This window comes from Neofelis nebulosa, chromosome 2 (genome assembly GCF_028018385.1).
Source record: "Neofelis nebulosa isolate mNeoNeb1 chromosome 2, mNeoNeb1.pri, whole genome shotgun sequence".
Lineage (NCBI taxonomy): Eukaryota > Metazoa > Chordata > Mammalia > Carnivora > Felidae > Neofelis > Neofelis nebulosa.
In genome coordinates this window covers 121959326-121987119 of record NC_080783.1, presented here as the reverse complement: position 1 = coordinate 121987119, position 27794 = coordinate 121959326, and the positions used below count along the sequence as shown (strand labels likewise).

Below are 27794 nucleotides of genomic sequence, written 5' to 3'. Positions count from 1 at the left end.
TAGCTGGTTGACACCGAATTGGTTCTTGCAGGGAGCCTCGACATGGTTGAGGTTTAGAGGTGGGAGAAAGAAGAATTGGTGAAAAAGAAAAGAAGTCCCTCCAAGCCACCAGTTGGTTAGCTCTGTTCTCAAGGTGCGGGGTAGGGTGCCTCGGTCTCGAATAAGCTGAGATGTGGACGGGGCGGGGGGGGGGGGGGGGGGGGAGGACAGAGTGGGATTCAGAAGTAGAAACGAAAGTGAAAGTATAAGAGGCTGGCGGGAGGAGGGGAGGTACGTCCTTTTCAGCGGTTGGTACCATGTTTACCCTTGAAGCTCGTTTGTGACACGTGCAAAAGTAAATCATGTAAATGTTCGTTCTCAGCAAATGAATGGGTCCCCGTATATTAATCATGCCCTTAATATAAGAGTCTTTTCCCCCAGGGTAATTACCGAAGCTCTAGGTGGCTGTTATCATGCAGATCACAGTTTTCCAGAACTTTGCCCCCGTGGACGGTGTGGGTGGAAGATTCTGAATAATTAAGCACACGCTATAATTCAGGTTTTCCTCACGCATCCGATGGGCCGTGAAGGAATTCTCTTTTGGAAAGGACATATCACATACGTGGGCCAAGCGCCAAGGCGCTCTTGTGCCCAGAAGGGGAGGGACGGGGCAGATCGTGTGGCCCTTTAGAGGCAGTGTCTTAGGTCACGCCCTCTAGAAGCAAAGCCCCGAGACAGGTGTGCAAGTGATTAATTGAAGTTGTGCGCCCAGGGAGTGAGGGAGTCCAGCCGGGCAAGGGAAGGAAGCCAGGCAAAGACGTGACTTCAGAACGAGTCTTAACTCCCCACGGGGAGTTCTGGTGCGTGGGTTGTACCACAGAGTATGGCCTCCTTGAGGTGAGGGACTGGGCTTTTAGATCCCCGCCGTCAGTCAGCCACTGTTCACGGGCTGAACGGTTGGGGAGCAAGGGTGTTTCCTAACCTCCAGGAGGTGGCTTCCGTCAGCTGAGGCTGACCCTCGGCAAGAGGGCACGGGTGTGAGAGTGTTAGCAGTCAGCACCGTCAGCAGCTGGTCGGGGCGGGCACCGCGAGCCTCTGCTACAGGAACTAACCCCCTCCCTGTTAGCACCTGTTTGTGGACGGTACGTGTTGTACTGTGGAGGTAGGGCTAGCGAGCGCTTCCTACGTGCGAGGTGCTGTTCTAAGCATCTTGCAGAGATAGCTAACTTAACCACGGTGAAGCCCTAATACTCATTTTACAGCTGAGGAAACTGAGCCTCGGGGAATTAAGTCACTCCTCCAGGCCACGTGGCCCGCCAGTACTGGTCCAGCCCAGGAGCCTGGCCCTCCAGGCCGGCCTCAGCTCTGTGAGGCGCGGCGGGACTGGGGCACGAATCGGAGCCCACATAACGGGGACAGCAGTTGTGACTTTGCCTTCGGTAACCTTAGCCCCGCGTCCGCAGGCGACAGCTGCACTGAGCACGTGACCATGATCCCGGGGGCCCCCTCTGCCCTGGCGGCGTGAGGATGTTGACAGCACTTCCTCTGCCCCCCCTTCCCCCGGGGAGTTGGTCTTCTTGGCAAGAGATGACCCACACACTGAGAACAATCCGATTTTCTGCTCAAGTGCCACAGCGGACGAGGGGGAGGGAAAGCAGGTATTTTGAGCGTTGGCGTGGAGAGCTGTCATCCTGTGGGTAGGGAGCTGAGGTTTGCTCTGGCGCTTAGCATTTCCAGAGCAAGTTGGAAAGGACTTAACCATGTGGATAATTTTGTACAAAGTCTTGCTTTTGTTTTTTTTCTTTTAATACGTAAGCACCTGAATACGGTTTGCCTTGACGTAGCGCTATTGGAGGTCACCAGTGTATTTTCGCTAGTGAATAAATGTTACTTTTTGTTTAACAGACGTGGGGTAATTTCACATGTATGCAGAAAGCCTTGTCAAGTGAATTTGAGAGAAAACGGTGTTGGGGGCGCCCGGGTGGCTCAGTTGGTTGAGCGTCCGGCTTCGGCTCAGGTCGTGATCTCACGGTTTGTGGGTTCGAGCCCCGCGTCGGGCTCTGTGCTGACAGCTCGGAGCCTGGAGCCTGCTTCGGATTCTGTGTCTCCCTCTCTCTCTGCCCCTCCCCTGCTCACGCTGTCTCTCTCTCTCACTGGGTCTGAGAGGTGAATAAACATTTAAACACAGAGAGAGAAAACCGTGTTTGTGGCCTCGTGGTCCTTTCTTGCCTGCTGGATGTGTCCCAGTTCTGACACTGCTGCTCCACTGGGAACGGCCAGAGGAAGAGGTCAGGGGCTCATGGCATGTGCTCTGACTTCACACCCTGTGAGCATTGCCTCTTGTACCAGTCTTCTTTGTCAGATGCCCATCTTCATTTATTTGACGCTGTTAGAGCCCTCGTTTTGCAGAGTACTTTAAGGTTCAGTAGTATTCCTCTCTGGGACTGTTAAGTTGTGTTCAATTTTCTCAGTTTGACGGTTTTTTTTTCCTCTTGTCTGGAACTTGAGTGCTTGGGCCAGGGAAGAAAAGGACTGAGAACAATAAAATCTAAACTGTTGACACTGAATTGTGTACCGGTCACTTTATGTACCTTTTGTCTTTGACCGCGGTTAGCGGCCTCTGGGTCTGGGCTCTTCTGCCTGAAATGTCAAGGAACACTGCTGTGGGAGATAGTTTGGGGTGCCCGTTGGACTGGGCAGTGGCAGGATAGAGAGGGCAGATTCTGGGGGTGCCTGGGTGGCTCAGGCGGTCAAGCATCCGACTCCTGCTCTCGGATCGTGGGTTCTCGCACCGCATCGGGCTCTGTGCTGACAGCAGCCTGCTTGGATTCTCTCTTCCCCCTCTCTGTCTGCCCCTCCCTTGCTCACTCTCCCTTTGCCTTTCTCTCTCAAAATAAATGAATTAAAAAAAAAAGAGGGCGGAGTCGGGGCGCCTGGGTGGCTCAGCCAGTTAAGTGTCTGAGTTCGGCTCAGGTCACGATCTCACGATTTGTGAGTTCGAGCCCCGCGTCAGGCTCTGTGCTGACAGCTCGGAGCCTGGAGCCTGCTTTGGATTCTGTCTCCCTCTCTTTCTGACCCTTGCCCGCTTGTGCTCTGTCTCTCTCAAAACTACATAAATGTAAAAAAAAAAAAAAAAAAAAAAAAGAGGGCAGAGTCCGCAGCTACGCTCCCTGGGTAAAGCCACACGTTCTCCCGCCCCTGGCTCTGTGACCTCGAATAAGGTATTTGGTCCCGCTGTTCAGCAGGCGGTGTGACAGAGCCGTCATCGTGGGGTCGCGAGGATCCAGTGAGACCCAAGGCATACAGGCCAGCGCTGGCCCCTGGCGAGGTTACGCGCGTGTTAGCCTCGTGTGGCGTTTCCGCCCGTTGCGCTGACCCAGGGTTTTGGCGTGGTCTGTAATCCACAGACGACATGGCCTTTGACGTGTCCTGGTTCGCGGTGCACTCCTTCGGTCTGGACAAGGCTCCCGTCCTCCTGTCATCTCTGGATCGGAAGGGGATTGTGACCACGGCCGAGAGAGACCGGAAGAGCGAGCTCAGCCTGGAGCGTGTCGGCGTGCTGGAATTCTTGCTGCGAGTCCATGGCTCCGAGGACCAGGACTTTGGCAACTACTACTGCTCCGTGACCCCGTGGGTGAGGTCCCCAACAGGCTCCTGGCAGAAGGAGGCAGAGATCTACTCCAAGCCCATCTTTGTGACTGTGAAGATGGATGGTAAGGAGGACGTCCGGTTATGTCTCTGGGCTGTGCGGCGGCCGACAGGGTCAGGTGGCCGCCCTTTGAGGAATGTGCCACCCAGCACCCGGCCCTCTCTCTCTCTGTAGACCTGCCCTGGGCCGGCACACAGAAGGAGGCCTTGCTGCTACCCCAGGTGCGGCATCGTGTGCCCGAGCCGCCACCGGGAGGTGGTGGTTAGGACTTACCGGAGAGACGGTTGATGGTTTCTCCGAATTCTGTGCAGACCCCTTTCCCTGTCACGGGGCTGGCATGGATTCTGCCGGGCAGAGCCAGAGAACAGCATCGAGGGAGTGGGTTCAGGGCCCCGGGAGAGGCGGTGAGTGGGTTCCTGCCCCTCCTGCCCTCTTGGTTTTGCTTCTTGGAAAAGGGAGGATCCAACTGGTGTCATTAGCATGCAGGGGGTTCTCTCCGGAACCCTGGGACGAGAAGGGGGCTCCCTGCCTTGTTGGCCCACACCGACCTCCAGAGTCATTCTAACTAGGTGGTCGGAGGGCCCCCTTCCCACCCCTCTGTTCCCCGAGCATCCCAGAGCGGGGGCAGCTGTTCCTGGGCTAATGAGAAACCTGTCTTCTCTGCAAAAACTTCAGAGTACACGTTAATGGAGAAATTCCCCAGAGAGAATTAAAGCCCCGGCGCCTCCGAGGGTTAGGGGAGAGCTTTGAGTGGGTGTCCCTGAGGAGATGTCAGTGTGGGGGAGACTGGAACTGGAGCCCCAGCTTGTCCACGGATGCCTTAGCCTCTGTGGCGCTCTGTCTCCTCTGCCGTACGATGGGCTCTTCCGAAAGGTGAGCGACATTAAATGCCAGCTGCCAGCAGGCGTGCTAGCCCCCGCGCAAAGAGTGCTGCTGCTTCTGGGAGAAGGGACTTGGGATTTGGGGGTGTGCGGTCCGTACCGTGTCTGTGCATTCCTGAAACTTCGTCATTTATCCCCTGTTTGCATCGCAGAAATTCCTTGCTTCAAGTAGCTCCATATGAAAAGCCAGATTTCCTGAACAAGGGAGGGAATTATTCACTTTCCTGGATAATCGACTCTAGTGTTACTTAAAATAGCCCCGCTAGTACACTTCAGTTATTCGATGCACAGAATTGATGTATGAACAGTGTTGTGTGTTATTTTTTTTTTTTTTAAGGACGCATCTGCTGCTGAATGTGCGGCGCCCTTATACTGACTTTTAAAAATCAGTCTCCTGCCAAAACCCTAAAAAGCAAGCTGACATTCAGAGACATCAAACGAACGAAATCTTTCTCCCGGTTCTTTGTTTCTCCCCCACAGAACCGGGCGGGGTGTCATCTGCTCACTTTGTGGGCAGATAAGAGGGCTCCTGCCCGGAGCGCTGCGCTAGGTGCTGGGGACAACTTGAGTGCGAGCTGGGCCCCGCGGGGACACCTGCTTGGGTGGGGAGGGGAGGGGAGGGGAGGGGGCAGGCTTCCCGAGGCCGCCTCCTCGCACCACTGACCGGCATCCCCCTGTTCCTTCCCTCCAGTGCTGAACGCCTTCAAGTACCCGCTGCTGATCGGCGTGGGCCTGTCCACCGTCATCGGGCTCCTGTCCTGCCTCATCGGGTACTGTAGCTCCCACTGGTGCTGTAAGAAGGAGGTCCAGGAGACAAGGCGTGAGCGCCGCCGCCTCATGTCCATGGAAATGGACTAGGCCACGCCGGGGGAGCCGCGACAGGGGCGGTCTAGGAGCGACGGGGCGGGAGGAGGACCGCGATCTTTTTCACGCGCAGTGTGTGACACTAGAAACCAGTCCTCTCCAATCTCAGGTGGGACCGGGCGCTCTCTCCCCGCCGCATGTCAAGTTCTGAGCGCGGACACGTTTACCAGCCCACGACTCTTCTTCCCACGGCACTTTCTGGTAGAACAATCGCGTGTGTGTGTTCCCGGCTGCAGCTTTTTAATGGTTACCCTTTGTCTAATTTTTTTCTCCTACCGGTTTATAGATCTCTGACCTGTGTGTGTTCGTATGTTTGGTTTCGAGGGGTCGCGGTGAGGAAGGACGGTGGCTCTCAGAGTTCTTTGTCTTAGGTGAGGACAGAGCTGCCCGCCGGGAGCCAGCTTCCATGTCGGGCCCGTGTTAGGAGGGCCGCTAGACGAAGCCGTCCGCCCCGGCCCAGCGACAACACAGACCTGTGCCGCAGGCTCATTCGTGGCTTTGACCACCCTACCCACCCCGTATTTTCAGGGGTTTAGACATTTGAAATCTAAACTTGCAGTATGTAACTTCTTACTGAGCCCAAATGCTTTTTTTTCTTTTTCTTTTCCTTTTCCTTTTTTTTTTTTTTTTTTGCTTCTCTGCCCCCTTTCCATTTCTTTCGTATTTGCTTTATGTGAGCGTGCTGAAATGGCCCTGGAATCTAGAATTTGGCTCCCCACCAAGCACCTTATCTTGCCACCTTAGCCTTAAGAATGAATATGAAGAAAAATACACAGCCACCTCTGTCCGGGGCAGTAAGAAGGTCCTCAAGGAAGACGAGGTTGGGGACGAGGGAAGGAGCAGGCCCTCACTCCAATGGTTCTGAGGCCGCCGTGCCTCAGGGGGCCCCAGGGAGCGCAGAAGAGGGTCCTGGGGGGTCAGCTGTCCTCGGCTCGGGCCAGGAGTGTTGGGGGTGCCGGGGCTGTGTCTGGAGTAGGACGCCACCTCCGTCCCCCTCTCCTGCCCTTCGTGGGAGGCGAAGGCCTCGGCCGCCGAGGGACACCCACACGTGTACCCCACGTCCTTCGTGGCTGCTTGGGCTCCTTAATGTGAAGGTGTATTGCTGCTTGCAAGACTGACCAACTTCACAGAATCAGAAATTGCCTGGAAGAACCGTGCATTTTCCATGACCTTTTCAGCCCTTCGAGTCTTCGTAAGACCCCCCCGCCGGGGGTCAGCGAGCAAGGGTACGCTTTGTGGTATGTTTGCTTTCCTGTTAGGAACACGAAGGAAACCAGCAATTTACTGCCGTGTGAACAGCCTACAAAGTAGATCTGAGAGCAATCCGTTTTGCCCGACTGCTCGTACCCGGAGTAGGACGCGGACCAAAAGAGCTCCTCTGCTCCCCGAGGCATCTGCCCCTGCATAGCACTGGCCTTTCGGAAGCATCCCAGTGGGCTTTCTGAGGCTCACTGGTGAGTCATGCCCCGCACTGCAATCCTCTGCGCTTTCATCCTGGCTCTGACGGATCTCACGCTGCTCTGTCTTCCGAAGGGAAAAAAGATTCGTTTGTTTTGAGCAATAAAGTCCTACAAAATGATGGCCATTCATGTGCGGCTCTTTGTCACAAGGGGCCAGACGAGCCACACTCCCCCGCCCACCGGCTCACCATCGTCCCCGCTGCTTCCCTCCCTGCGCTGCCCACAGCCCACTCTGCCCTTGTCACTGAGTTGCCCCCAGGAGGCAGATTGCCACCCCGCTTCCCTTTTTGTCCTGCTCACCTAGGGGACCACCCACGGTAGACGCCGTGTTAACGGTAGTGGCACAAATGAGTTCCAAGCCCAGCACCTGCCCCACCCGAGCACGGGTGACCAGAGGAACAGGAGGAGGCCTTGATGGCACTAGATTCGGGTCTTTTCTACCAGTTGTTTCTTAACTATGCTATCTCAGAGGAGGTGGGTCCCAGGTGATTGTATATATGGGAACGGAAGAGGGAACACACATTCACAGGTGCTACGTTAGGGACACCAGTGCCCTTTGAGTCCACACAGTTATCACCATTAAAAGAAGGTTCAGGATTGTCGTAGTGCAGGCCCTTCTTGGTAGAGCAAAGGGTACCTTGCTGTGAGTGTGGCCAGGTGGCCCCAGGTATGCGTAAAACCATGGATGGGTCACGCCAGACACACGGCAAGTGACAGGTGTTCACATGCTGTACCTTCTGCTCTCAAACCGCCACTGCTGGGGGTATCGCTCCGTGGTAGAGCATTTGACGGCAAACTGCCACTGCAGCTCGAGGCTGGGGTTGCTAAGGCATTGACCCCAACCCCACCCTGTGATCGTGGGGCTGGCCACACTGCCAGTCGCCGCGGGGCTGGTACAGAGGAGGAAGAAATCCCAGGGTGTTGTACCAGGGACCTCACTCCATCCAGGGCCAGAAACTGGCCTGGAATGTGTGTCCTTTTAAATATGTGAGATACACTCTCTTCCTGTACCAAATACGGCTCCCCACCCCCACCCCCCAAAGTGCTCTTCTGGAAGGGGGTTCCTGCCAGAGGCACTGGTGTGAACAGAAGAAGAACCTAGCCACAATTCACACAGATGAAATTGCACTTCTTAACAAAAAGAAACTTTATAAACAGTTTGGGTTTGTTTTTGTTTTTTTTTTACTAATCATAAAAACAGCCCCCAGGAAGAGCCTAAGCTATGTTCAGATAGAAGCCTCAAAATTACTTTCAATTGTTTACTTTATGATGTTTACATAACACTTTTCACTTTTTAAAAAAGAAAAAAGAAAAAAAAATGCAAACTGACTTTTTAACAACGCTTCGGATTTTTCATGGGACGATGGAACTCTGACTCACCAACTGGATTTAAATGTTAATTTAGAAATGTATTTATTTGTGTGTTTCCCTCCCCCCCCCCCCCCACCACGTGGCTATTCCTTAAGATCCTGGCAAAGGACATCCCTCCTGCCCAGACCCTTGTCTGTTTCCCCCGGTGGCTCTCGCTTCTTGCTTTACAGACTGCCTGCAGCCATGATTTTGTCACTGACATCCGTGAGCCAAAGACTGAGCCTTTTGGGCAGGAATAATAAGCAATACTACACAACTTGCTACTTTCAGAAAACTTGTGTTTTTTTTTTTTAGCTTCACCAATGGCAGCAGAGGAAGAAGGGATCTGGGATTTCGGTAAGTCCTCCTCTGCTGTTTGACCAAATTCTCCGTGATAAATATTGCGCGCAGATCACTAGGCGAAGAAAAAAAAAAAAAAGTTGACTCTCTGTCTTTCTTAGCGTCGCACAGAAGGATCTGCCAGATTTGACGTAGACAAAGAAAGGGTCTTGTGTATTTTTGTCCATACCCGATGTTATATGAACTAATTGTATTGTTTTATACTGTGACCACAGATATTATGCAATGCACCGTTTGTTTTTTATTTCATTAAAGGAAGTTTAATTTAAATTGAAGTCGTGTGAGGAACTTGGTCTCGTTACCTTTTGGTCCCCTCTGCGTGAGGCATCACGGCCGAATGCCAGTGGCAGCTTTAACACCTTCCGATCTCTCTGACTCCTGCAATAACGTTGTAGGTTTTCACTAAAGATAGAAGTGAATCTAACAGGATCAGTACTGAGAGCCCCACCACACGGAAAGCTGGGGGCCAGGATCCTGTTGCCGAGGAAGGTCTCCTGGTTCTTTGGTAAGTTCTCATGACCTTGTGGGTCTCGTCATGAGAGGGGGAAGTTGGACGTTGTTCCTTTCTGCGGATGAGGAAACAAACGCAAGGTTCTGTGACCTTATCGTGACTGGAACACAACGGCTTTTCTGACTCATGACCCAGTCTGGAGCCAAACTGGTCCAGGAGGTGCCAGCCCCTGTGATAGAAAAACAGTGCTCCTTCCCAGGCCACTGGCTTCTGGAACCCCAACTCTCTGCTGGTCTCTGCCCCCCACCCCACACTCCCCTGTGGGTCCCATAGTGTCCTGGGTAGGGAGCTTCTCTGTGAGGTCTTCAGGGGCCGGGTCTGCGTCCCAGTTACTAACCTTGCCTAAGGATGTAGAAGGTACATGCAGTGTATAAATGCACAATTAATGCCGTACTGTGGGAGATGGCCCGTCGCTCATGCTTCTCGGTGAACCAGGAGGGTTCTGCTCACATCAGAATGTGACATAGTCACAGCTGGGTTTTAGCAGCCCCCTACCGATGACTGAACCTGTTCCTACCTCAGTTTAAATCAAAGACAAAACAACAGAGCGCCTAGGTGGCTCAGTCGGTTAAGCGTCCGACTTCGGGTCATGATCTCACAGTTTGTGGGTTCGAGCCCCGCTTCGGGCTCTGTGCTGACAGCTCAGAGTCTGGAGCCTGCTTGAGATTCGGTGTCTCCCTTTCTCTCTGTCCCTCCCTGCTTGCATTCTCTCTCTCTCAAAAATAAACAAACATTTAAAAAAATTTAAATTAAAAACAAAACAAACATTTGCTTGCCCACATACCATTTGCTTGCCTGGCTAACTTGTACTTGGGTCCCAGGGAGCCTTTTCTGCTCCTCCCGGCTAGCTGAGGGCCCCCTGACAAATGCTGTGGAAGCCTGAAAGTGGTGTGAGGGCAGGGACCATTCGCTGCTGTGGCCCCAGGGGCCTCATCATGGCAACAGCAAACACGGGGATTATTGTAATATGCCGTACACCAGGTTAAGTACCTCCAGTCTTCCCACGGTGGCTTCAGCAGACGCTGTCTTAACTGCTCTCCGTGTAACTGGATCTTCCCGATAAAAGCCACTCATTAACTCTGACCCACAGACCACTGTACGTCGCACCCTGTTTTTTTAACATACGGGTTTTGTTATTATTAGGTGTTACAGGGCCAGCAGAACAAGAGATGACCGGCACTGAAAAGCTAGTTTGTTTTATACTCACCGATCCCAAGAGGAGGGGGCGCACCGTGCCACACGCTGGGAGGCCACACGGCTGAGACCAGGGTCCATCAGGAGGCGGAGGGCGGGGAGAAGCACAGGCAGCAGCCTTTATCGTGGTTTTCACGGGGAAGAACGGGCAAGGCAGGGTCCGCAGTTTGGTTAATTTCATTGGGCTCTGGGGTGCAGAAAACCTAGTTTTCTGGTACCTGGCCCTGGGGTGAGGAGGGCAGGAGACAGTGGTCCTGAGTGTGAGTGCCGCTGGAGAAGGTGGCGGGGGCGTGGGCTCTGGGTCCGCGGCTTTGTGCGTGCAAGGCGTGCTCACAGTGAATCAGTTCCTCTCGCTAGGAACTGGCCGGCTCTGGAAGGAGCGGTCTCCAGGGTCAACGAGGCCCTAGATATTAGAGTCTCAGAAAACAGCATAGAAGGACATGATTAATACGTTCGCCACTTGAGGCTCGCCGGCTGCACGGGCACACCTGAGTTCCACCTGCAGCGGCGACGTTCACCTCAGCCCTCGCCGTCCTGGTTATCCTCCAACCTGTTTGTGCCACCAGTGTGGCTCCTGTGATTATGTAAGTCCATTGCACGGCCACCAGTTGAGATGTGAGTGCCAGAGAAAGAGGTGCGGTGACGAGACGCCTAGACATTTACAGGTGACAACCCTACTCCCACCCAGAATTTGGACACTTAGGGAAGGACTTGAGTTTAGGAATCCTGCCATCAGTCCCCACTTTGTGTTTCTCTGGACACCTTTTGAAGTAGCCACTTGGAGGGGCTCTTTGGGAACAAGACCCTGTAATACATGCGTTTGTAATTTCAGAAGCTCACATAGTTATTTATTGAACAACTTAAAATATTTTGTCACAGGGGCACCTGGGTGGCTCAATCGGTTAAGCGTCTGACTTCTTCAGCTCAGGTCATGATCTTGCAGTGTGTGGGTTTGAGCCCCGCGTCGGGCTCTCTGCTATCAGCACAGAGCCTGTTTCCCACCCTCTCCCTCTGCCCCTCCCCAGCTCCTCCTGTCTCTCTCTCTCTCTCTCTCTGTCTCTCAAAAATAAATAAAAATTTAAAATAAAATAACCATTTAGAGTGAAGCCCTGGAAAACTTGGAGTGAGACCCTCCACCCCAAGCACCTTAAAGTTAATAGGGGTTTGCTCCCCTGCTCTCTATCTCGTGCTCACCCGTGACCTTGGCACGGAGGCCACCCTAACCCCAGCTTGGTGCCCCTACACCCGTTGGCTGGGATGTGCAAGTAATAAATCTTGTGACTTTACGTCCTTTGTGTGAGTGTCTGGAAACTGCACCTTCCATCAAAGCGGCCCTGGGGGGCTTGGATGCTGAGAAAGCTACCTGCTGACCCCACGTGTGTGGCTCGTGCCCCCTCATTCAGCAGGTCATAATCTGCATATTCTTAACTGCATACAGAAGCTCCAGCTTGCCAACCAAGTGTGGATAAAAGTAAGATGAATTCTCTGGAAAGGCTCAACCAAGACAAATTGCTTTAAAAAAAAAAAAAAATGCTATCAGTAGGTCCAGGCAAAACTGTTAAAGACTGATGGCGGACAAATCACGAAAATGTGGAAAAGATTCTGTACTTTGTTGGCTTCGCAAATGTTTCTTAAATTCTTCATTTGAAAGAAATCGTAAGTTCTTACTTCATTTGAAAGAACTCAAACTTTAAAGTTTTAGACTAGACATGATAGGTTTGGTCTCTGCAGGAAAGGGTTAGAAGGCTCCGGAAAACAGACCCATGCTCCAAGGAAAGACCTGGGCTTATGTCGAGAGATTGGCGAATGAATATGTTGGTTGACGTGAAGATAACGTGTAAGATACATAGGAATCTTTTTCCAATTGAAAATAACATGCATAGGGGCGCCTGGGTGGCTCAGTCGGTTGGACGTCTGACTTCAGCTCAGGTCACGATTTCGCGGTCCGTGAGTTCGAGCCCCGCGTCGGGCTCTGTGCTGATGGCTCGGAGCCTGGAGCCTGCTTCCGATTCTGTGTCTCCCTCTCTCTCTGCCCCTCCCCTGTTCATGCTCTGTCTCTCTCTGTCCCAAAAATAAATAAACGTTAAAAAAATTAAAAAAGGAAAAAAAAAGAAAATAACACGCATAACGTACATAGGAATCTTCTTCCAATTGAAAATAACATGCGTAACGTACATAGGAATCTTTTTCCAATTCTCAACTTTTCCTGACATTTTCTGTTCATTGACCAACAGCTCTAATCATTTCAGATGATAGAGTTCCTGCTGTTAATATTCCCGTTCTTAGAAATAAGGAAATTACGACACATTAATTTGCTCAAATGAACTAGGAATTGAATTGAGACCTTTCTGACTCCAAAGTCTATACATTCATGCCCCCCACTCCTTATCTACAGAGGATACATTCCAGGACCCCCAGAGGATGCCTGAAACCACAGATAGTACCAAACTGTTTACTTAATGTTTTTTTACTATGTGTACATGTATACAGTTTAACTTACAAATTAGGCACAGTAAGAGGTTAACAACAATAACTACTAATAAGATGGGACAGGGGCGCCTGGGTGGCGCAGTCGGTTAAGCCTCCGACTTCAGCCAGGTCACGATCTCACGGTCCGTGAGTTCGAGCCCCGCGTCAGGCTCTGGGCTGATGGCTCGGAGCCTGGAGCCTGTTTCCGATTCTGTGTCTCCCTCTCTCTCTGCCCCTCCCCCGTTCATGCTTTGTCTCTCTCTGTCCCAAAAATAAAAAACGTTGAAAAAAAATTTAAAAAAAAAAAAAAATAAATAAGATGGGACAATGATAACAATATACGATAGCAAAAGGTGAATGTAGTCTCTCTTGTTCCCAAAATATCTTGTGGTCCTGTAACTCTCCTTCCTGTGATGAAGTGAGGTGAGTGACGGATGTCAGCATTGTGATGTAGCGCTAGGCTACTACTGACCTTGTGGCGGTGTGACAGAAGGAGGATCACCTGCTTCCAAAAGGCTGCAGGTGCCTCCAGAAAGTAAAGCTGTGGGTAAGGGAGAAATTCCTGTGCGTGTTGTAAATCAGTACACCAGCCACAGAGCCTGAAGATTCTAAGCTTTGAGTATTTGTTGACTAGATAGATGAGTCAGCACTGGATCCTATCACTACGAAATTTCATAGGTCTTGTAGGAGAGGGTGGCACATAAATAATTCATTTTATTACCATATAAAAATGACAGAATCTACAAGCCTAGATTTTAAATTGTTTTGAATGAACAGGTATTTCCCAGGTAGGGAGGGGGCAGGGTTCCAAGGAGAGGAGTTAGTATCTGCACAGTTAAAGAGGGAAACAATGGTAAGACCCAGCAGAAAGACACTGTTCTGTGTCTGAAGGGCAGAGAGTTGACAAGGGCTGGCTCATAAAGGTCAAGTCAAGGAGTGTGGACTGGATCTTCTAGAAATATTTGAGGAGCCGCCGAAACACTTTGGTCAGGAGAATGCCTGGCTAGGTTTCTATGTTACATTATCCTGTTAGCGGGGAGGATGGTGTGCAGGGAAGGCTGGGAGATGAATTGAACTGCGTTAGTCCAGCAGGAAAATCGAGGCCCCCGGTTGTGACAGCAGCAGGTAGGATGGACTCCTCAAAGATTTGAGGAAGAGCCGATAGGACTTTATAACCGGATGTGGAGTGTGGAGGCCAGAGCGTGGGTCTGGGTGGATACAGGCGCGTCCAACCACATCGGACACTCAAAGTGTGAACAAGAAAACAAGGATTTCAGCTTCAGACTCCAGTTTGAGTTTCCTGGAGGACCTTCAAATGGAAATGTTCTCCACCAGCAAGGTGGTTGGGCTGGCACGTAAGGGACAAGGTGGGGTTGGAAGTGTATGTGATGGTCTGCATACAAATGGGGGATGAGACACAGCTGTCAGTTACTCCCAGGTAGGAAATTTAAGGACTAGCCCTTAGCAAGGGAGTATCTGGAGACGGCAGATGGCCTAGGAATCCCTTCTGCTGCTCTTTCTCTTCTGCTACCGTCCCCGACTCCCCATCTTCTACGCCCAAGCCGCATCCCCACCCAATGCCCTGGCTCTTGCCCCTGCCCACAGAAGTCCAGTTCAGCCTTTGCCCCACAGACAGGAGTCGCCATGCCCCATGAAAAGCTCTTCGGCCTTGGTTAACTAATTGTCAGCCTCTGGTGGAGCCAGGCAAATGGGAAGAGACCTGGGTATCATTCTCCATCGCGGGGCCAGGTCACAGCTGGGCCCTCTCAAAGCCTGTTTCTTCCTCTGCCTCACAAGGGTGTTGACTGAGGTCAGTATGGTCCCTTCCTGTGGGGTCACTGCTTGGTGCTCCACGAATGTAGGCTTGGTCCGCAGGCTTCCTCTGCCTTGGCAAATTCAACACCTGTGGGATGGCCCTCAATCTGACCTAAGTTGCAAGAGCTCAAACAGGGAAAATCATGACGAGCTTCCTACTGACCCCTTGGGGTTTTTCTTTTCCATCTCCCCCCACACTCTGCCTTCTGGAATCATGAACGGCAAGCCAGAAGGTATAATAGCAAGAGCACTCTCACCACACACCTGTCAGGATGGCTAAAATCAAAAACACAAGAAATAAATGTTGGCAAGGGTGTAGAGAAAGAGGAACCCTCGTGCATTTTGGTGGGAATGCAAACTGGTGCAGCCAGTGTGGAAGACAGTATGGAGGTGCCTCAGAAAGTTAAAAATAGAACTACCCTACAATCCAGCAATTCCACTACTGGACATTTACCTAAAGAATATCAAGACGCCAATTCAAAAAGATACATGCACCCCTGTTTATTGCAGCATTATTTATAATAGCCAAATTATGGAGGCCGCCCAAGGGTCCAGTAATAGATGGCTGGATAAAGATGTGGTGTATGTATACACACACACACACACACACACACACACACACACACACACATACACACCCCGCATACACAATGGAATCTCATAAGAAAGAAACCTTGCCATTTGCAACAGCATGGATGGATCTAGAGGGTATTATGCTAAGCGAAATAAGTCAGAGACAAATACCATATGATTTCACTCATGTGGAATTCAAGAAACAAAACGAAAAGCAAAAAAGAGACAAACGAAAAAACAGACTCTTAACTATAGAGAACAAACTGATGGTTACCAGAGGGGAAGGGGGTCGGGGGGATGGCTAAAATAGGTGATGGGGATTAAAGAGTGCACTTACTGTGATAAGCACTGGGTGATATACGGAATTGGTGAATTACTATATTATACATCTGGGAATAATATAACACTTGCATGTTAACTGTACTGGAGGTAAAATTAAAAAAATAAAAATCACTGAGCCAAGAGCAAATAGGCATCCATTTCCTAGCCATACAGTCTTGGCTAGGTCAGTTGATTCCTCTGAACCTCCGTTTCCTCATCTGTAAGATGGGATTAGTCGTACCTGTCACATGGTGATGTGAGCTATTCTCTAAAATCGTGTATATGAAAATATCTTGCATAAAGCCTACGTGTAAAAGGTCCCTGTTGAAATAAGTTGGGGCCTGAATGCTTCAGAGAGGAGGCCACATATTTAGCTGCTGTGATTTTGTGGGCTACGTGTGCATTTCAAGTCTCAAAAAAACCCCACACATTTCTTTTTATTAATCTTCCAGGAACTGGAACAAAATTGTTTCTTTTGTACATTCCTGTGTTGCTTTGTCCATTACTGGCTCTCTCCCTCCATCTGATTCAGGAAGTACATTTTTACATTCTTTTCAGCTGATACAATTACAATGCAGTGATTCCCCAGGTAATGGAATAACACTCTCTCTGGCTCTCTTTCTTCTTTCTTGTTTTTTCCCCCTGTGGACAACGGAAAGCTTCTTTTTCTTTTCTTTTTTCCTCTCCAGAAAAGAAGCGACATCACTCAGTCAGTGTTAATTCTGGCAGAAATGGAGCCACTAAAATGAAAAGGGGAAAAAACCATTCTTTCTGGCAACGGCTAGAAATGAGAAGTTGCATCATATTTATTTGGTTGAATGTATTTCAGGAATACCAATACCGTGTATTATTGGCAACGATCGTCTCTGTGGTCAATGCCCATTTCTAAACTAATTCTTTTTTCAGGGCATGTGGCAGATTGATTACATCAGTGCCTCCAGTTCTTTACCTGTCCTTCTGCCCCTGTCACTTTGCAGTTCTCCTCACTAGAAAGATGATGGAGGCTATTAACCCATCTCTTGCATTTGGAGTTGGCCATGTGACTTGCTTTGATCTATGGGATGTTAGCAGCCATGATGAAAGTAGAAGCTTTAAAAAGGGTTGTTGTGGGGCGCCTGGGTGGCGCAGTCGGTTAAGTGTCCGACTTCAGCCAGGTCACGATCTCGCGGTCCGTGAGTTCGAGCCCCGCGTCAGGCTCTGGGCTGATGGCTCGGAGCCTGGAGACTGTTTCCGATTCTGTGTCTCCCTCTCTCTCTGCCCCTGCCCCGTTCATGCTTTGTCTCTCTCTGTCCCAAAAATAAATAAAAAACGTTGAAAAAAAAAATTTTAAAAAAAATAAAAAGGGTTGTTGTGTTTCCATGAGTTATTTGGCCCCCTGACATCACCATAAAAACCTGCTTGGGCTAGCCTACTAGAGGGAGTGCGAGGGATGCAAGCCAAGGCTGTTCTAGACCGTCCAGCTCTGGACAGGTGACCCACAGGCTTGTGAACAAAAAGAAATGTTTTCTGTTGTAAGCCACCAAAGTTTTGTGGTTTGTTCCACAGCAATAACTAACTCATACAGTGTGTTTGCCTAAAATTTTGGTGCCTGGGGATGACCCATGACTTCTCCAACTGAAATGATGAACAAATTACTGTACTTCAAGCCCCATTGATGTTACAGTTAACAGCCTGGAGAGTAGTTTGAAATCCCCATTCAAGGTAAACTATCCTTTAACTGTTCCCTAAATATAACCTGCACATCCCTGCCTCTGTATCTTTGTACATTTCATTTCTCCCTACTGGAATTTCCTTCCCTCCCTCCTCTGCCTGTTTGAATCATACAGATCCCCAAGGACATACTTAAAACCAGCCTTTTCGGAATGACCTATGGCTGTTCCCTGCCTACAGTGGCCTCTCCAGCCTATTAACTCTTAGGATATTTCTCGTTTGAGCCATAAAGTGGATACTCAACACACGCTGCCTTATTTGGTTACCCTCCCCCTCCCTCCTTCCTTCCCATTCCTTCCCTCCTTCCTTTTTTTCTTTCTTTCAAACAAATACATACATATTCAAGCACATATATAAAGCACACATGGAAAAAATGTTAAAAATTGTTTGAATATAGGTGTAGGTTTGTGGTGATTTTAAAATAATGTCCATGAATTCTTGACACTCCTCCTTTCAAAACGCACAGCCTAATTTCCCTCCCCTTGAGTGTGGGCTGGACTTAATGATTCCCTTTTAACAAGTAGAATAGGGCAGAAATGGTAGTGTGTAACTTTGAAACTAGGCCATAAAAGGCACTACATCTTCCTCCTTGGCCTCAGTCTGGGGGGAGCCAGCCGCCATGTTGTGAGGACACTCAACCGTTGCTGTGGAGAGGCCCACGTGATTAGGAGCTCATGCCAACTGGCTACTGCTTCTTATCTATGGTTGTTTATTAAACTAGATTTCAAGTTCCTGGAGGGAAGGGCTCATCTTCCACTTGTTTTATCTCCAACCCTTGCATCATAGTACCTTGAAAAGGGAAGTATAGAGCTTTTCACTAAACACATTAATATTTATAGGTTGACTAACATTGGAGAGCTAATTGTTAGGTATCATCACCAATAAATAACACCAGAGGGAGAGAAAGTGAAAACTAAAAAAGGGTAGAAGCTAGAGGCTTCCAGACCTGAGTTTGTTGAATGTTACCCTATCGTACTATAATTGCCACTGGGAAAGTAAGTCCTATCTTAAATGCTGCTTTTACCCTAAAGATTGGCCTGATTTCCCATTCTCCTCAAATCAGCTATGCCTTCTCCCTCCTTCAAATGTCCATCTCTTTATTTGCATTTCTCCCAGGCGACCTCACCTAACTTACCTTGTGTGATAGCCAATCGTGTTCCTGTTCACCTCCACCCAGCTCCAGCATCCCTCAGAAGAGCCTCAGATCAGAGGCTACCTTCTAATTCCAAATGCATCTCTAGCTATTTGTCCTATATATATATATATATATATATATATATATATATATTTTTTTTTTTTTTTACAGAGTTGATCAAAGTTTATTCATTTATTATTTTTCCCCTGATATTTAAATCAGCTTTACTAAGCTAAAATTTTTAAAAATACAAAATGCATCCACTTTATGGATACAGTATAAGGAATATTTTAAGTACTTTATTTTCTAGACTAATTTTAGGCTTATAGAAAAAAAATTACAGAAAGTACAGTGAGTTCCCATAGGATTTCTCTGACCCCTGAAAACATTTCTCTGTCAGCAAAGTAGCAGGGTACAAAATCAACGTACAGAAATTGGTTGCATTTTTATACACCAATAATGAAGCAACAGAAAGAGAAAGAAACTGATCCCATTTACAAGTGCACCAAGAACCATAAAATACCTGGGAATAAACCTAACCAAAGATTTGAAAGACCTGTATGCTGAAAACTATAGAAAGCTTATGAAGGAAATTGAGGAAGACATAAAAAAATGGAAAAACATTCCATGCTCATGGATTGGAAGAATAAATATTGTTAAAACGTCAATACGACCCAAAGCAATCTACACATTCGATGCAATCCCAGTCAAAATTGCACCGGCATTCTTCCCAGAGCTAGAACAAGTAATCCTAGAATTTGTATGGAACCACAAAAGACCCCAAATAGGCAAAGTAATATTGAAGAAGAAAACCAAAGCAGGAGGCATCACAATCCCAGACTTTAGCCTCTACTACAAAGCTGTAATCATCAAGACAGTATGGTATTGGCACAAAAACAGACCCATAGACCAATGGAATAGAATAGAGAACCCAGAGTTGGACCCACAAATGTTTGGCCACCTAATCTTCTATAAAGCAGGAAAGTATCCAATGGAAAAAAGTCTCTTTAGCAAATGGTGCTGGGAGAACTGGACAGCGACATGCAGAAGAATGAAACTAGACCACTTTCTTACCAGTAAGATCTGCCCCAGCCTACCTCTGTGGACCCTTCTTCCTCCATACCAGCCTCAAACTTCACCCCAACAGGGGTGCATTAGTATCCACACTAGACTGCTTCTCCCCCAGCTGTACCTGCCCCTCTTCATTCCTAATTGTCTCATTTGGCCCAGCCCCGCCCAGCCTGACCTTGCCTCCTGCCCACTGACTTTTCCTACCCCTTTCAGCAGCTGCATTGACTGTTGTGCTCGAAAATATTGCATTGTGATTATCTGAGTAGGTGGAAGTTTCCCGAGAACAAAGCCTGGGTTGTTAACATCTTCGTTTGTGCAGAACTTAGCAAAGCACCCAGAACACAGAAGTACTAAACAAGTTGGATGGATGGATGAATGGATGGATGGATGGATGGATGGATGGAACGAGCAGAAATCTGCCTGATACTGTGGCCTGAAGCAGACTAGTTCATTCTTGACGTATCTAGATGTAGCCTTGACCTAGGGAATGAATGTCTTCAGTGAGCCCGTCCTTGGATGATCTTGTCTTCTAGGGTGAGTTGGCCTGGGTTCAGTGCCAACTGTCATATTTAGGCATTCATTGACCATCCTTGGTGCCAGGCCCATATTGGGCAGATGAAGATTCACTTACATGTCACATGATGGTAGATGATTTTACTGAGCATTTACTAAGTACCAGATACTGTTCTAGGTGCTTTAAGTGAATTAGTTCATTCAACTCACACAGCATCTGATGGGGTACATACTATTAGTATCTCCATTTTGTAGATGAGAGTTAGAAAAGTTAACGAGCACATAGAGCTATGAAAAATAGAATCTGCACGTAAACCCAGGCAGCCTGGTTCCAGAGACTGACATTACCAGCACCTCATGTCCCCAGGTTCGTGTTTTCGGGGGGGTCCTTGCATTTCTCGGTCCCTTCGTCTCCCAAGTTGGAAGGACAGGTAAGGGCTAAGAAGAGAAAATTTCAGCTTGGTTTTTTTTTTATTTAGTCAGTTATATTCCCTCGTGATTACTTCAGGATACGCAGTTAGCCAGGATGGGGTCTGTATTTTCTTCTTTCTATCTGTATACGTTTACTTACCCAGTGTAACTTTTCTCACCCAGATTTGAGTGATTAGCAAAAAAGTTCATGATGCAAACGGTTTTGCTCTGTGCAAACCATCTGTCTTTCTCAGTGGGCTGGAAACCACACCACTGCTTCCTCTTTACCTTTGTAGTGAGAGCACAGCCTTTGTCACTGGGTGTCTGAACAACTTCAGTGACACGGCCAGGAGAGGTCTGTACTGGTCCAAATGGCACACATCCTATACGTGGCATCTCTCTTTCTCCTTCTGAGTAAGTGTCATAATTGTGCCTGTCTCTGTTGTCACCGGAGCTAGTCAACAGGAGGCTGGTGGGTGGTGGAACAGGACAACTTGGTACTTAACGGGAAAAACCGTGCCACACATCTCTGGCACACGCAGTAATTTTTGACTTACTGATAATGGTTTCATGGTTTGCCTCAGCATCCTCGAGTTCCAGGGAGGCGCAGTGCTTGGTTGAGTCCCACAGACCTGGTCCCACTGTTTTTTTGTTTTGTTTTTTTTACATTTGTCTGTGGGGCCAGTTCTGCCAGTTTTGCTGGTCCTGCCTTTACCTTTTCTTCCTGGGCTAACCCATCCCTGGAGAGAGTGAGGGCCCAGCTCCCCAGACTGACAGGTGGCCTGAAGGTTTCTCTGATGTGTGAGCCTTGGGGATGTGGCTGGATGGAAGGAAAAGGTATTAGGGTACTTAGTAGTTTTAGGTTAAGCTAAAAGAAGGTTCTGGACATCACCCATGAACTGAAGCGGGGGAATTGACCTGAGGGACTGAGAAGGGGCCAAGAAGATTCACTGGGCTCCGCTAAAGGGCATATGGAGGGGCCTTAGCTATGGCCCAGGAGCATCGAAACATATTAGAACAGGGTGGAGGAAGGGGACATTTGGGGGTAGACTGAAAAGCTGATGGCCTGGGTTGGGGATGAAATCTTTCCAGAGCAAGTAGCAGGTACTGGTTTTGTGCTCTGGGTTCCTTTAGCATCTGGTGAAGCCTAGAGAACCCACCTTAGCATCATTTTTTAAATGCCTAAAATGAAATGCATAGGATTATAGGGGAAGTCAGTCATGCTGAAATGCAATCATCAAAATATCTTTAAAGAGTGACGTAGTGATGTGTCTGCTTCTTTGCGGATTCCATAAGATCTAGAGGTGGTCCGTCAACCACCATACTTCAAAGTAGGAATGAGTATGAATCATATTTCAAGATATTTTCAACAACTGTAATATGATATGGAAATATCTATGGTTTGCTGTCTACATTTATGACCAAAGGAAATGCTGAGTTCTCATTAAGACTTGTGAAGATAAAGATGTAGTTTTTTGTTTTTCACTGGAGTTTATGGGCCCTGGGATCCTGTGTGTGGACCCAGGCTAGGAACTCCTGCTGTAGAGACTAGATTGTGTTAGTGCGGGGACTCAAGTGATGGTAGGGGAACTAAGTGCTGTGACTAAAGCATGGAGAGGCTACAGCATTCAGTACACTGGGGTGCTTCATGAACACTGGCTTGAACTGAACGGGGTACAGTGGATGTTGGATTGTGTGAGGCAAGGCTCAGATCTGGGGCCTGATGGGTAAGAGGTGGTCTGCAGGATTCATTACAAGGACCAGTTAGTTGCTGGGCGATGGGCACCCACCAGACTGGCTTGGCAAGCTTTGATGGCTGGGTAGTTGGATGGGGACCTTCCTATGTGCCCTGGTCACTTGTTGAGTATGAATCTTGGTGGGTTTTTTTTTTTTTCCTGAGTATGATTCTTAAGTGTATGTGCTTTGTGTATTTGGCCTGTGTGTTTGGCCTGTGTATTGGGGAAAATGGAGTGTACATCGTGCAACAAGTCAGACGTTGCAAACTCTCTCACACGCTTTCTTTTTTTTTTTTTTTTTTTTTCTGGTGAGCAGGCTGGAAGCCCTGGGTGAAGGCAGGTTGTAGGCAGGTTCAAAAAAGAGAAGCTGGAAGCTTTTCCTTAACTCATGTAAACAATTATAAATATATATGAGGTGTATATTTACTACTTCTTTTATTTTAATGTTTAGTATTTTTCTTATGAAAATTTTTTAATGTTTGTTTATTTTAGAGACAGAGAGACAGAGCACAAGTGGAGGAGGGGCAGAGAGAGCCAGAGACAGAATCTGAAGCAGGCTGTAGGCCCTGAGCTGTCAGCACAGAGCCCGACGCGGGGCTCGAACTCATGAGCCGCGAGATCATGACCTGAGCCGAAGTCGAACACTTAACCGACTGAGCCACCCAGGCGCCCCAATATTTATTATTTTTGAGAGAGAGAGCGGGGAAGAGGCAGAGAGAGAGTGAGAGGACTCAAAGTGGGCTCCGTGCTGACAGCACAGAGCCCCATGCGGGGCTCAAACTCCCCGTGAGATCATGACCTTTAACCAACAGAGCCACCCAGGCGCCCCTGTATTTATTTCTTCTAAATTCTGACTCACTATCCAGCACTCATTTTGTGTACAGCCACAGTTTTTATGAGAACACATAAATCAGGAAGTAACTTGAAAGAACTTTGGAAGCCCACGCTTTGTCCTTCCTTATACATATGGAGGGAAAATTATAAATCATGAAGGAAATTCAACCCTGATCAATTGACCAGTTGTGTTGTTTAGCAAATGTATACTTTGTCCAAATTATTTTTTTTTAATAAGCGTAAAGACCGATCGGTTCTGTTAGAACATGGTGTATGTTCTAGATGAGGTGAATGTCATGGGTAGATGAGCTCTTGGACTTAGCTTTGCCTGCCTGATCCATCACCCCTCACGCTGACTGCCCTACATATAAAAACCACTAAGGTGGGAGGGAGGGTGCTGGGGAGGGGCCGATTTTTTTTTTTTTAATCGTACTGAGACTTTATGCATAGAAAAAAAAATGTTTTTGGTTGGAAGTTCTCTCAGCCTCCAAGTGTATAGGGTTTTTAGACGTGTAACCAAAGAGATACTGCTTGTCTTGCTTGACGTTCTCCAGGTAGGTTTTGTGTAAAGTGGAATCATTTGAAGTTGCTGTTTTTGTGTGTCAAAAATGGTCAGTTATGGGCCATTTTATATGATTCAGCCTAACAGCTTCCATTTAAGTAATATTGCAGTCATAAATTTGGCAGTCCCGGGGATATTTTTGAACGAAGCCAGTACCTGGGAATTCTCTGTGTTTCAAAAGTGTGACCCCAGTGGAGTATGTCGGCACCCAGATGTGTGCCCATTAGGCAGTGGGAACTTGAGCTGCCATGCAAAGATTTCTAACCCTCTGATTGGAAGAGAAAGCAACAGAAGAGCCCTCTGAAGTAGTTTACCCCTGAGGAGGAGGAGAGATGTGTACAACATATCCCACAGAGAATGTCCTTATACAAGATGCTTCAGCGCATGGTCCCAATGCATAGCCATTTGAGTTGACCTCTGTCAGCCATTCCTTTCACATTAAAAATACCTATGAAGCTTCCACACGGTTGCTCCACTTCTCTGAGAAAGCAGTCCCTTCCCACTCATGTTCTTGACCTCACGCCTCTACGAGGACCTTCCTCCATTCATCATCCTCTCCGGCGTCATCTATCTTTACCCCTCTGCACTTTCTCTGTCCTTAAACATGTCCTTCCAGCCCTCCCTGCTCCTCCCCTCTCAGCTACTCTTTCCAGCTGCCACCCTATTCTGCTTCCTTTCTTACCCTTGAAATCCTCTGTTTCTGCTCTAGTGAAATCTCTTTTTACAAAGATTTCCACTGATATCTTCCTCATCAAATTAAAAAGACTGTGCCCTGCCTTTAGGGTCCTTACCCTCCCAGCAGCGCTCAACAACCAGACAAGCTCTTTTGTGTCAAGTTTTTCCTCCTTTGGTTTCCGAGCTGCTGTGTCCTGGCTGCTCTCCTATCTCCCTCACTCTTCCTTCTGTAGGTCTGTTCCTCATCCTGTCCCTGAACTAGAGAGACCCTCTAGTTACCTCTCTTCAGCCTTCCTCCTTGTATTCCCTATCATTGCCCAGCACTGTCAGCGACCGAATCTGTACCTGTGGCCCAGACCCCTCGGTGGTTACAAGCAGACATTCACAAGAAGCAGTGAGAAGCAATGGAGACAGCCAGGGATTTGACATTTGCAAATCTGGGTTGGAGTCTGGTTCAACCATTTGCAAGTCTCACATTGCTAAATATGGGGATATCACAGAGTTCTTAAAAGGATTAGATTACAAATATTTTCCAAGTTGAGTAGACTTGAGTTGAGTAAGTACCAATATATAGGGGTTCCTGGGTGGCTTGGTCAGTTGAACCTCTGACCCTTTTTTTTTTAAGTTTATTTATTTATTTTGAGTTGGGGGGTAAGAGAGAGAGGGAAAGAGAAATCCCAAGCAGGCTCTGCACTGTCAGCATGGAGCCCCGATGAGGGCTCAATCCTAAGACCGTGAGATCATGACCTAAGCCTAAATCAAGAACCGGATGCTTAACCAAGGCACCCTGAGCCTCCGACTCTTGTTTTCTGTTCAGGTCATGATCCCAGGGTCGTGGGATCAAGCCCTGAATCCAGCTCTGTGCTGAGCATAGAACCTGCTTAGTATTCTCTCTCTCTCTCTCTCTCTCTCTCTCTCTGTCTCTCTCTCTCCCTCTGCCCCTCTTTCCTACTTGCATGTTCTCTCTCTAAAGTTAAAAAAAAAAACAACAATAATTTAAAAAGTACAAATATATATATATTTAAATATTATTTCCAAATGCTTGCTGGATATCCTTCCTGTTTACCTAATGGTGTTCGAATTTCGTATTTTCAAATATCAAACGCATTATCTTCTCCCTCACCCTTGAACACGCAACAGTCTCTTCCTGATACCCTTATTTCTATTAACAGTACTATATCACCCTCGGTCAGCCTCACAAAACCTGCCATCATTTTTTATTTCTTCCTGCCTTTCATCTCCATCCACCCCTTCTACCTCCAAGCATCCAAGGCACTGAAAAACTCTCTAGATTTTATCTCCACAGTGGCTTTGAAATGACAGTCCCTTTCTTTCCATTCCTATTGCTGTCATTACTTCTTTCCCGGGCTACCAGAATTCCCTAATGTTTATTTCTAACTTCCATCATCCTACACAGCTGTCAAGCTAATTTTCCTAAGACCTTTCCAACACTTCCAGTGGATTCCCCAGCACCTAATCAGTCAAGTTCAAACTTTCAGACATGATAGTTAAGTCCTTCATGCTTTGGGCCCCAAATTCCTATCAACCTTGCCTCCTTCTATTAATCTTGATGTAACCCTTCCCCTGATCCAGTTTATCGCTCCTTAATTCCTAAACAAGTCTTCCAATTCCTACTCATACAATTTTCTCGTGAAGTCTCCCCACTTAAATTATCCTAATCTTTTTGATTCTCCAAATTCCACTTCTCATACCATCTCTCTCCCATAAACCTTCCCTGTTTCCCCCCTTCCTTCAAATTCCTCAGAACAGTTTTATCATCCCCTGTCTCAGAGAGATGACCACCACCCTCCTTGACTTATACAGTCACAAAGTTAAAGACCATCCCCATCCCATCTTCGTTTCTTAGTTCCTTGAAGTATCAGGAATACTATAAGTTGTTGAATAAATATTGGATTGGCAAATAAAGCACTAGAAAATGGAGTGCTAATTTTTGCAAGAAAATATTTCAGATGTGGTATCCATCACTGAAAAGTCATGGAAAATGTTGAAAAGTGTTGCCTAGCCACCAAAATAATATTGTGGTCACATGCCGTGTTAGAAACAGGTTAGTGGTAACTTAGAAACCATACTTCTAAAAGCAGTCTTTTTTGAGAGAGAGAATGAAAGGGGGAGGGGCAGAGGGCAGGAGAGAGAGAGAGAGAGAGAGAGAGAGAGAGAGAGAGAATCCCAAGCAGGCTCCACACTCTGTGCAGAGCCCGATGCAGAGCTCAATCCCACAATACCTACATCATGACCTGAGCCAAAATCAAGAGTTGGACGCTGAACCGACTGAGCCACCCAGGTGCCCCAGAAACCATCCTTCTAAAAACATTTTTATTGTGGAACTATAACACATAAGGAAAGTTAACAAAACATAAACATGCAGTGTAATAAATAAGTAAAAAGTAAAAACCATGTGATCACTATCCAGGTCGTGAGCTAGAATATTGCTAGAAGCACCCGTCCACCCTGCCACATGCCCCATCCAGATCATAACCCTCTCTGCACACACCATCACTGTCCTGCCTTCCGTGATAACCACTTCCCAGCTTTTCTTCCTTTTTAATAAGTGGCTTTATCCGTTATTTTTCCATTTATTGAACACTCTAGTGTGGTTTTACCTGTTTTTAAATTTTTATAAAGACTGAAATCACTCTGTATATAGTCAAAAGGATTCTCAAGTATTCTGCATCGTTCATTAAACACAGTCATCCACAGTACAACCAGTCACAATCCATCCACTTTCACTTCTGTGTAATATTCCATTTTATGGACATACCACAGTCATGTCATTCAGCTGTTGATGGACATATGGGTGCTGTCCAGACTGGGGCCACAATGAACAGTGCTGCTGTGGGTGTCCTTGCACAGGTAGCCTGATGCACGGGCACACATTTCTTTAAGATATGTGCCTAAGTCTGGCTGGCGTTGCCAAAAATGCCTCAAATGGTCTCTGTTGAGTAATGTTTTGGTAAGTAATAAGTTATGTTTTTCCTATATTTATGTTCTAACTTCCGTTCGAACATAATATAAATATATGACATCAACCGGGATTTATGAATAAATTGGCGTATTTTCATTACTACGGGAAATGCGTGTGGTGGATTGGAGGTTTGCTTGTTTCCCAGTTTTGCATTAAGCATTCAGTCTGTGATCTGTAGTGGACTACATCAGATAACCACTTGCCGTTTCTCCCCGTTTTTTGTAGGGCCCCTTCTATCAGAATTGTGTCCGTTCCAAAATTCCTATCCTCAGCCTTCTCATGGTCTCTGTAAGGCCATTTTTCCTTTCTCTCACTTTCTTCCACTCTAGTCTCCTTGACTTGCTGCTGTTCTCGTGGATTTGCAAAATTCAGCGGGTACTCTGCTGCCGCCCTACCTTCTTACGAACTCTATTCTGTTCGTTCCACAATCCCAGCAATTGCTCCCCATCGGACTCTTCTGACGTCTTTCCATCTTTCCTCTCATCTTCAGCCCCCAGGCCCCCAGTGAAAGATTCAGCTCACCCTTTGGCACCTGTCATTAGCTCTTTGCTCTTTGTGTAACACAAACTAACCTTTGGTATTCACATGCTCCATAAACACAGACATTTTAATTTCTGCCAAATGCCGGAGTTTGAAAAGGTGCAAAGAAAATGCTGCTATTTGGGGCGTCTGGGTGGCTCTGTCGGTTAAGCGTCCGACTTCGGCTCAGGTCATGATCTCTCGGTTTGTGAGTTCGAG

General features: G+C 47.8%; 2 protein-coding genes and 1 long non-coding RNA gene across 3 annotated transcripts in view; 2 read left to right on the top strand and 1 right to left on the bottom strand.

Annotated features, from left to right (window-relative positions):
* The window catches only part of PTGFRN (prostaglandin F2 receptor inhibitor), an 85697-nt gene extending 78745 nt beyond the window's left edge, over positions 1-6952 (top strand). Inside the window, exons 8-9 of the mRNA XM_058716076.1 lie at positions 3387-3692; positions 5201-6952. Of these exons, the coding sequence (XP_058572059.1) occupies positions 3387-3692; positions 5201-5367 (473 nt within the window). The 3' untranslated portion in view covers positions 5368-6952. The remainder of the gene's footprint in view (positions 1-3386; positions 3693-5200) is intronic.
* A 1311-nt stretch (positions 6953-8263) lies between these two features.
* On the bottom strand, positions 8264-10755 carry LOC131504106 (uncharacterized). Its single transcript, XR_009257777.1, has 2 exons — positions 10262-10755; positions 8264-8945 (listed from the first exon to the last, which is right to left on the bottom strand). It is a non-coding gene; the product is annotated as an uncharacterized LOC131504106 (long non-coding RNA).
* An 8670-nt stretch (positions 10756-19425) lies between these two features.
* The window catches only part of CD101 (CD101 molecule), a 39434-nt gene continuing 31065 nt past the window's right edge, over positions 19426-27794 (top strand). Inside the window, exon 1 of the mRNA XM_058716074.1 lies at positions 19426-20680. Coding sequence (XP_058572057.1) covers positions 20638-20680 — 43 coding nt within the window. The 5' untranslated portion in view covers positions 19426-20637. The remainder of the gene's footprint in view (positions 20681-27794) is intronic.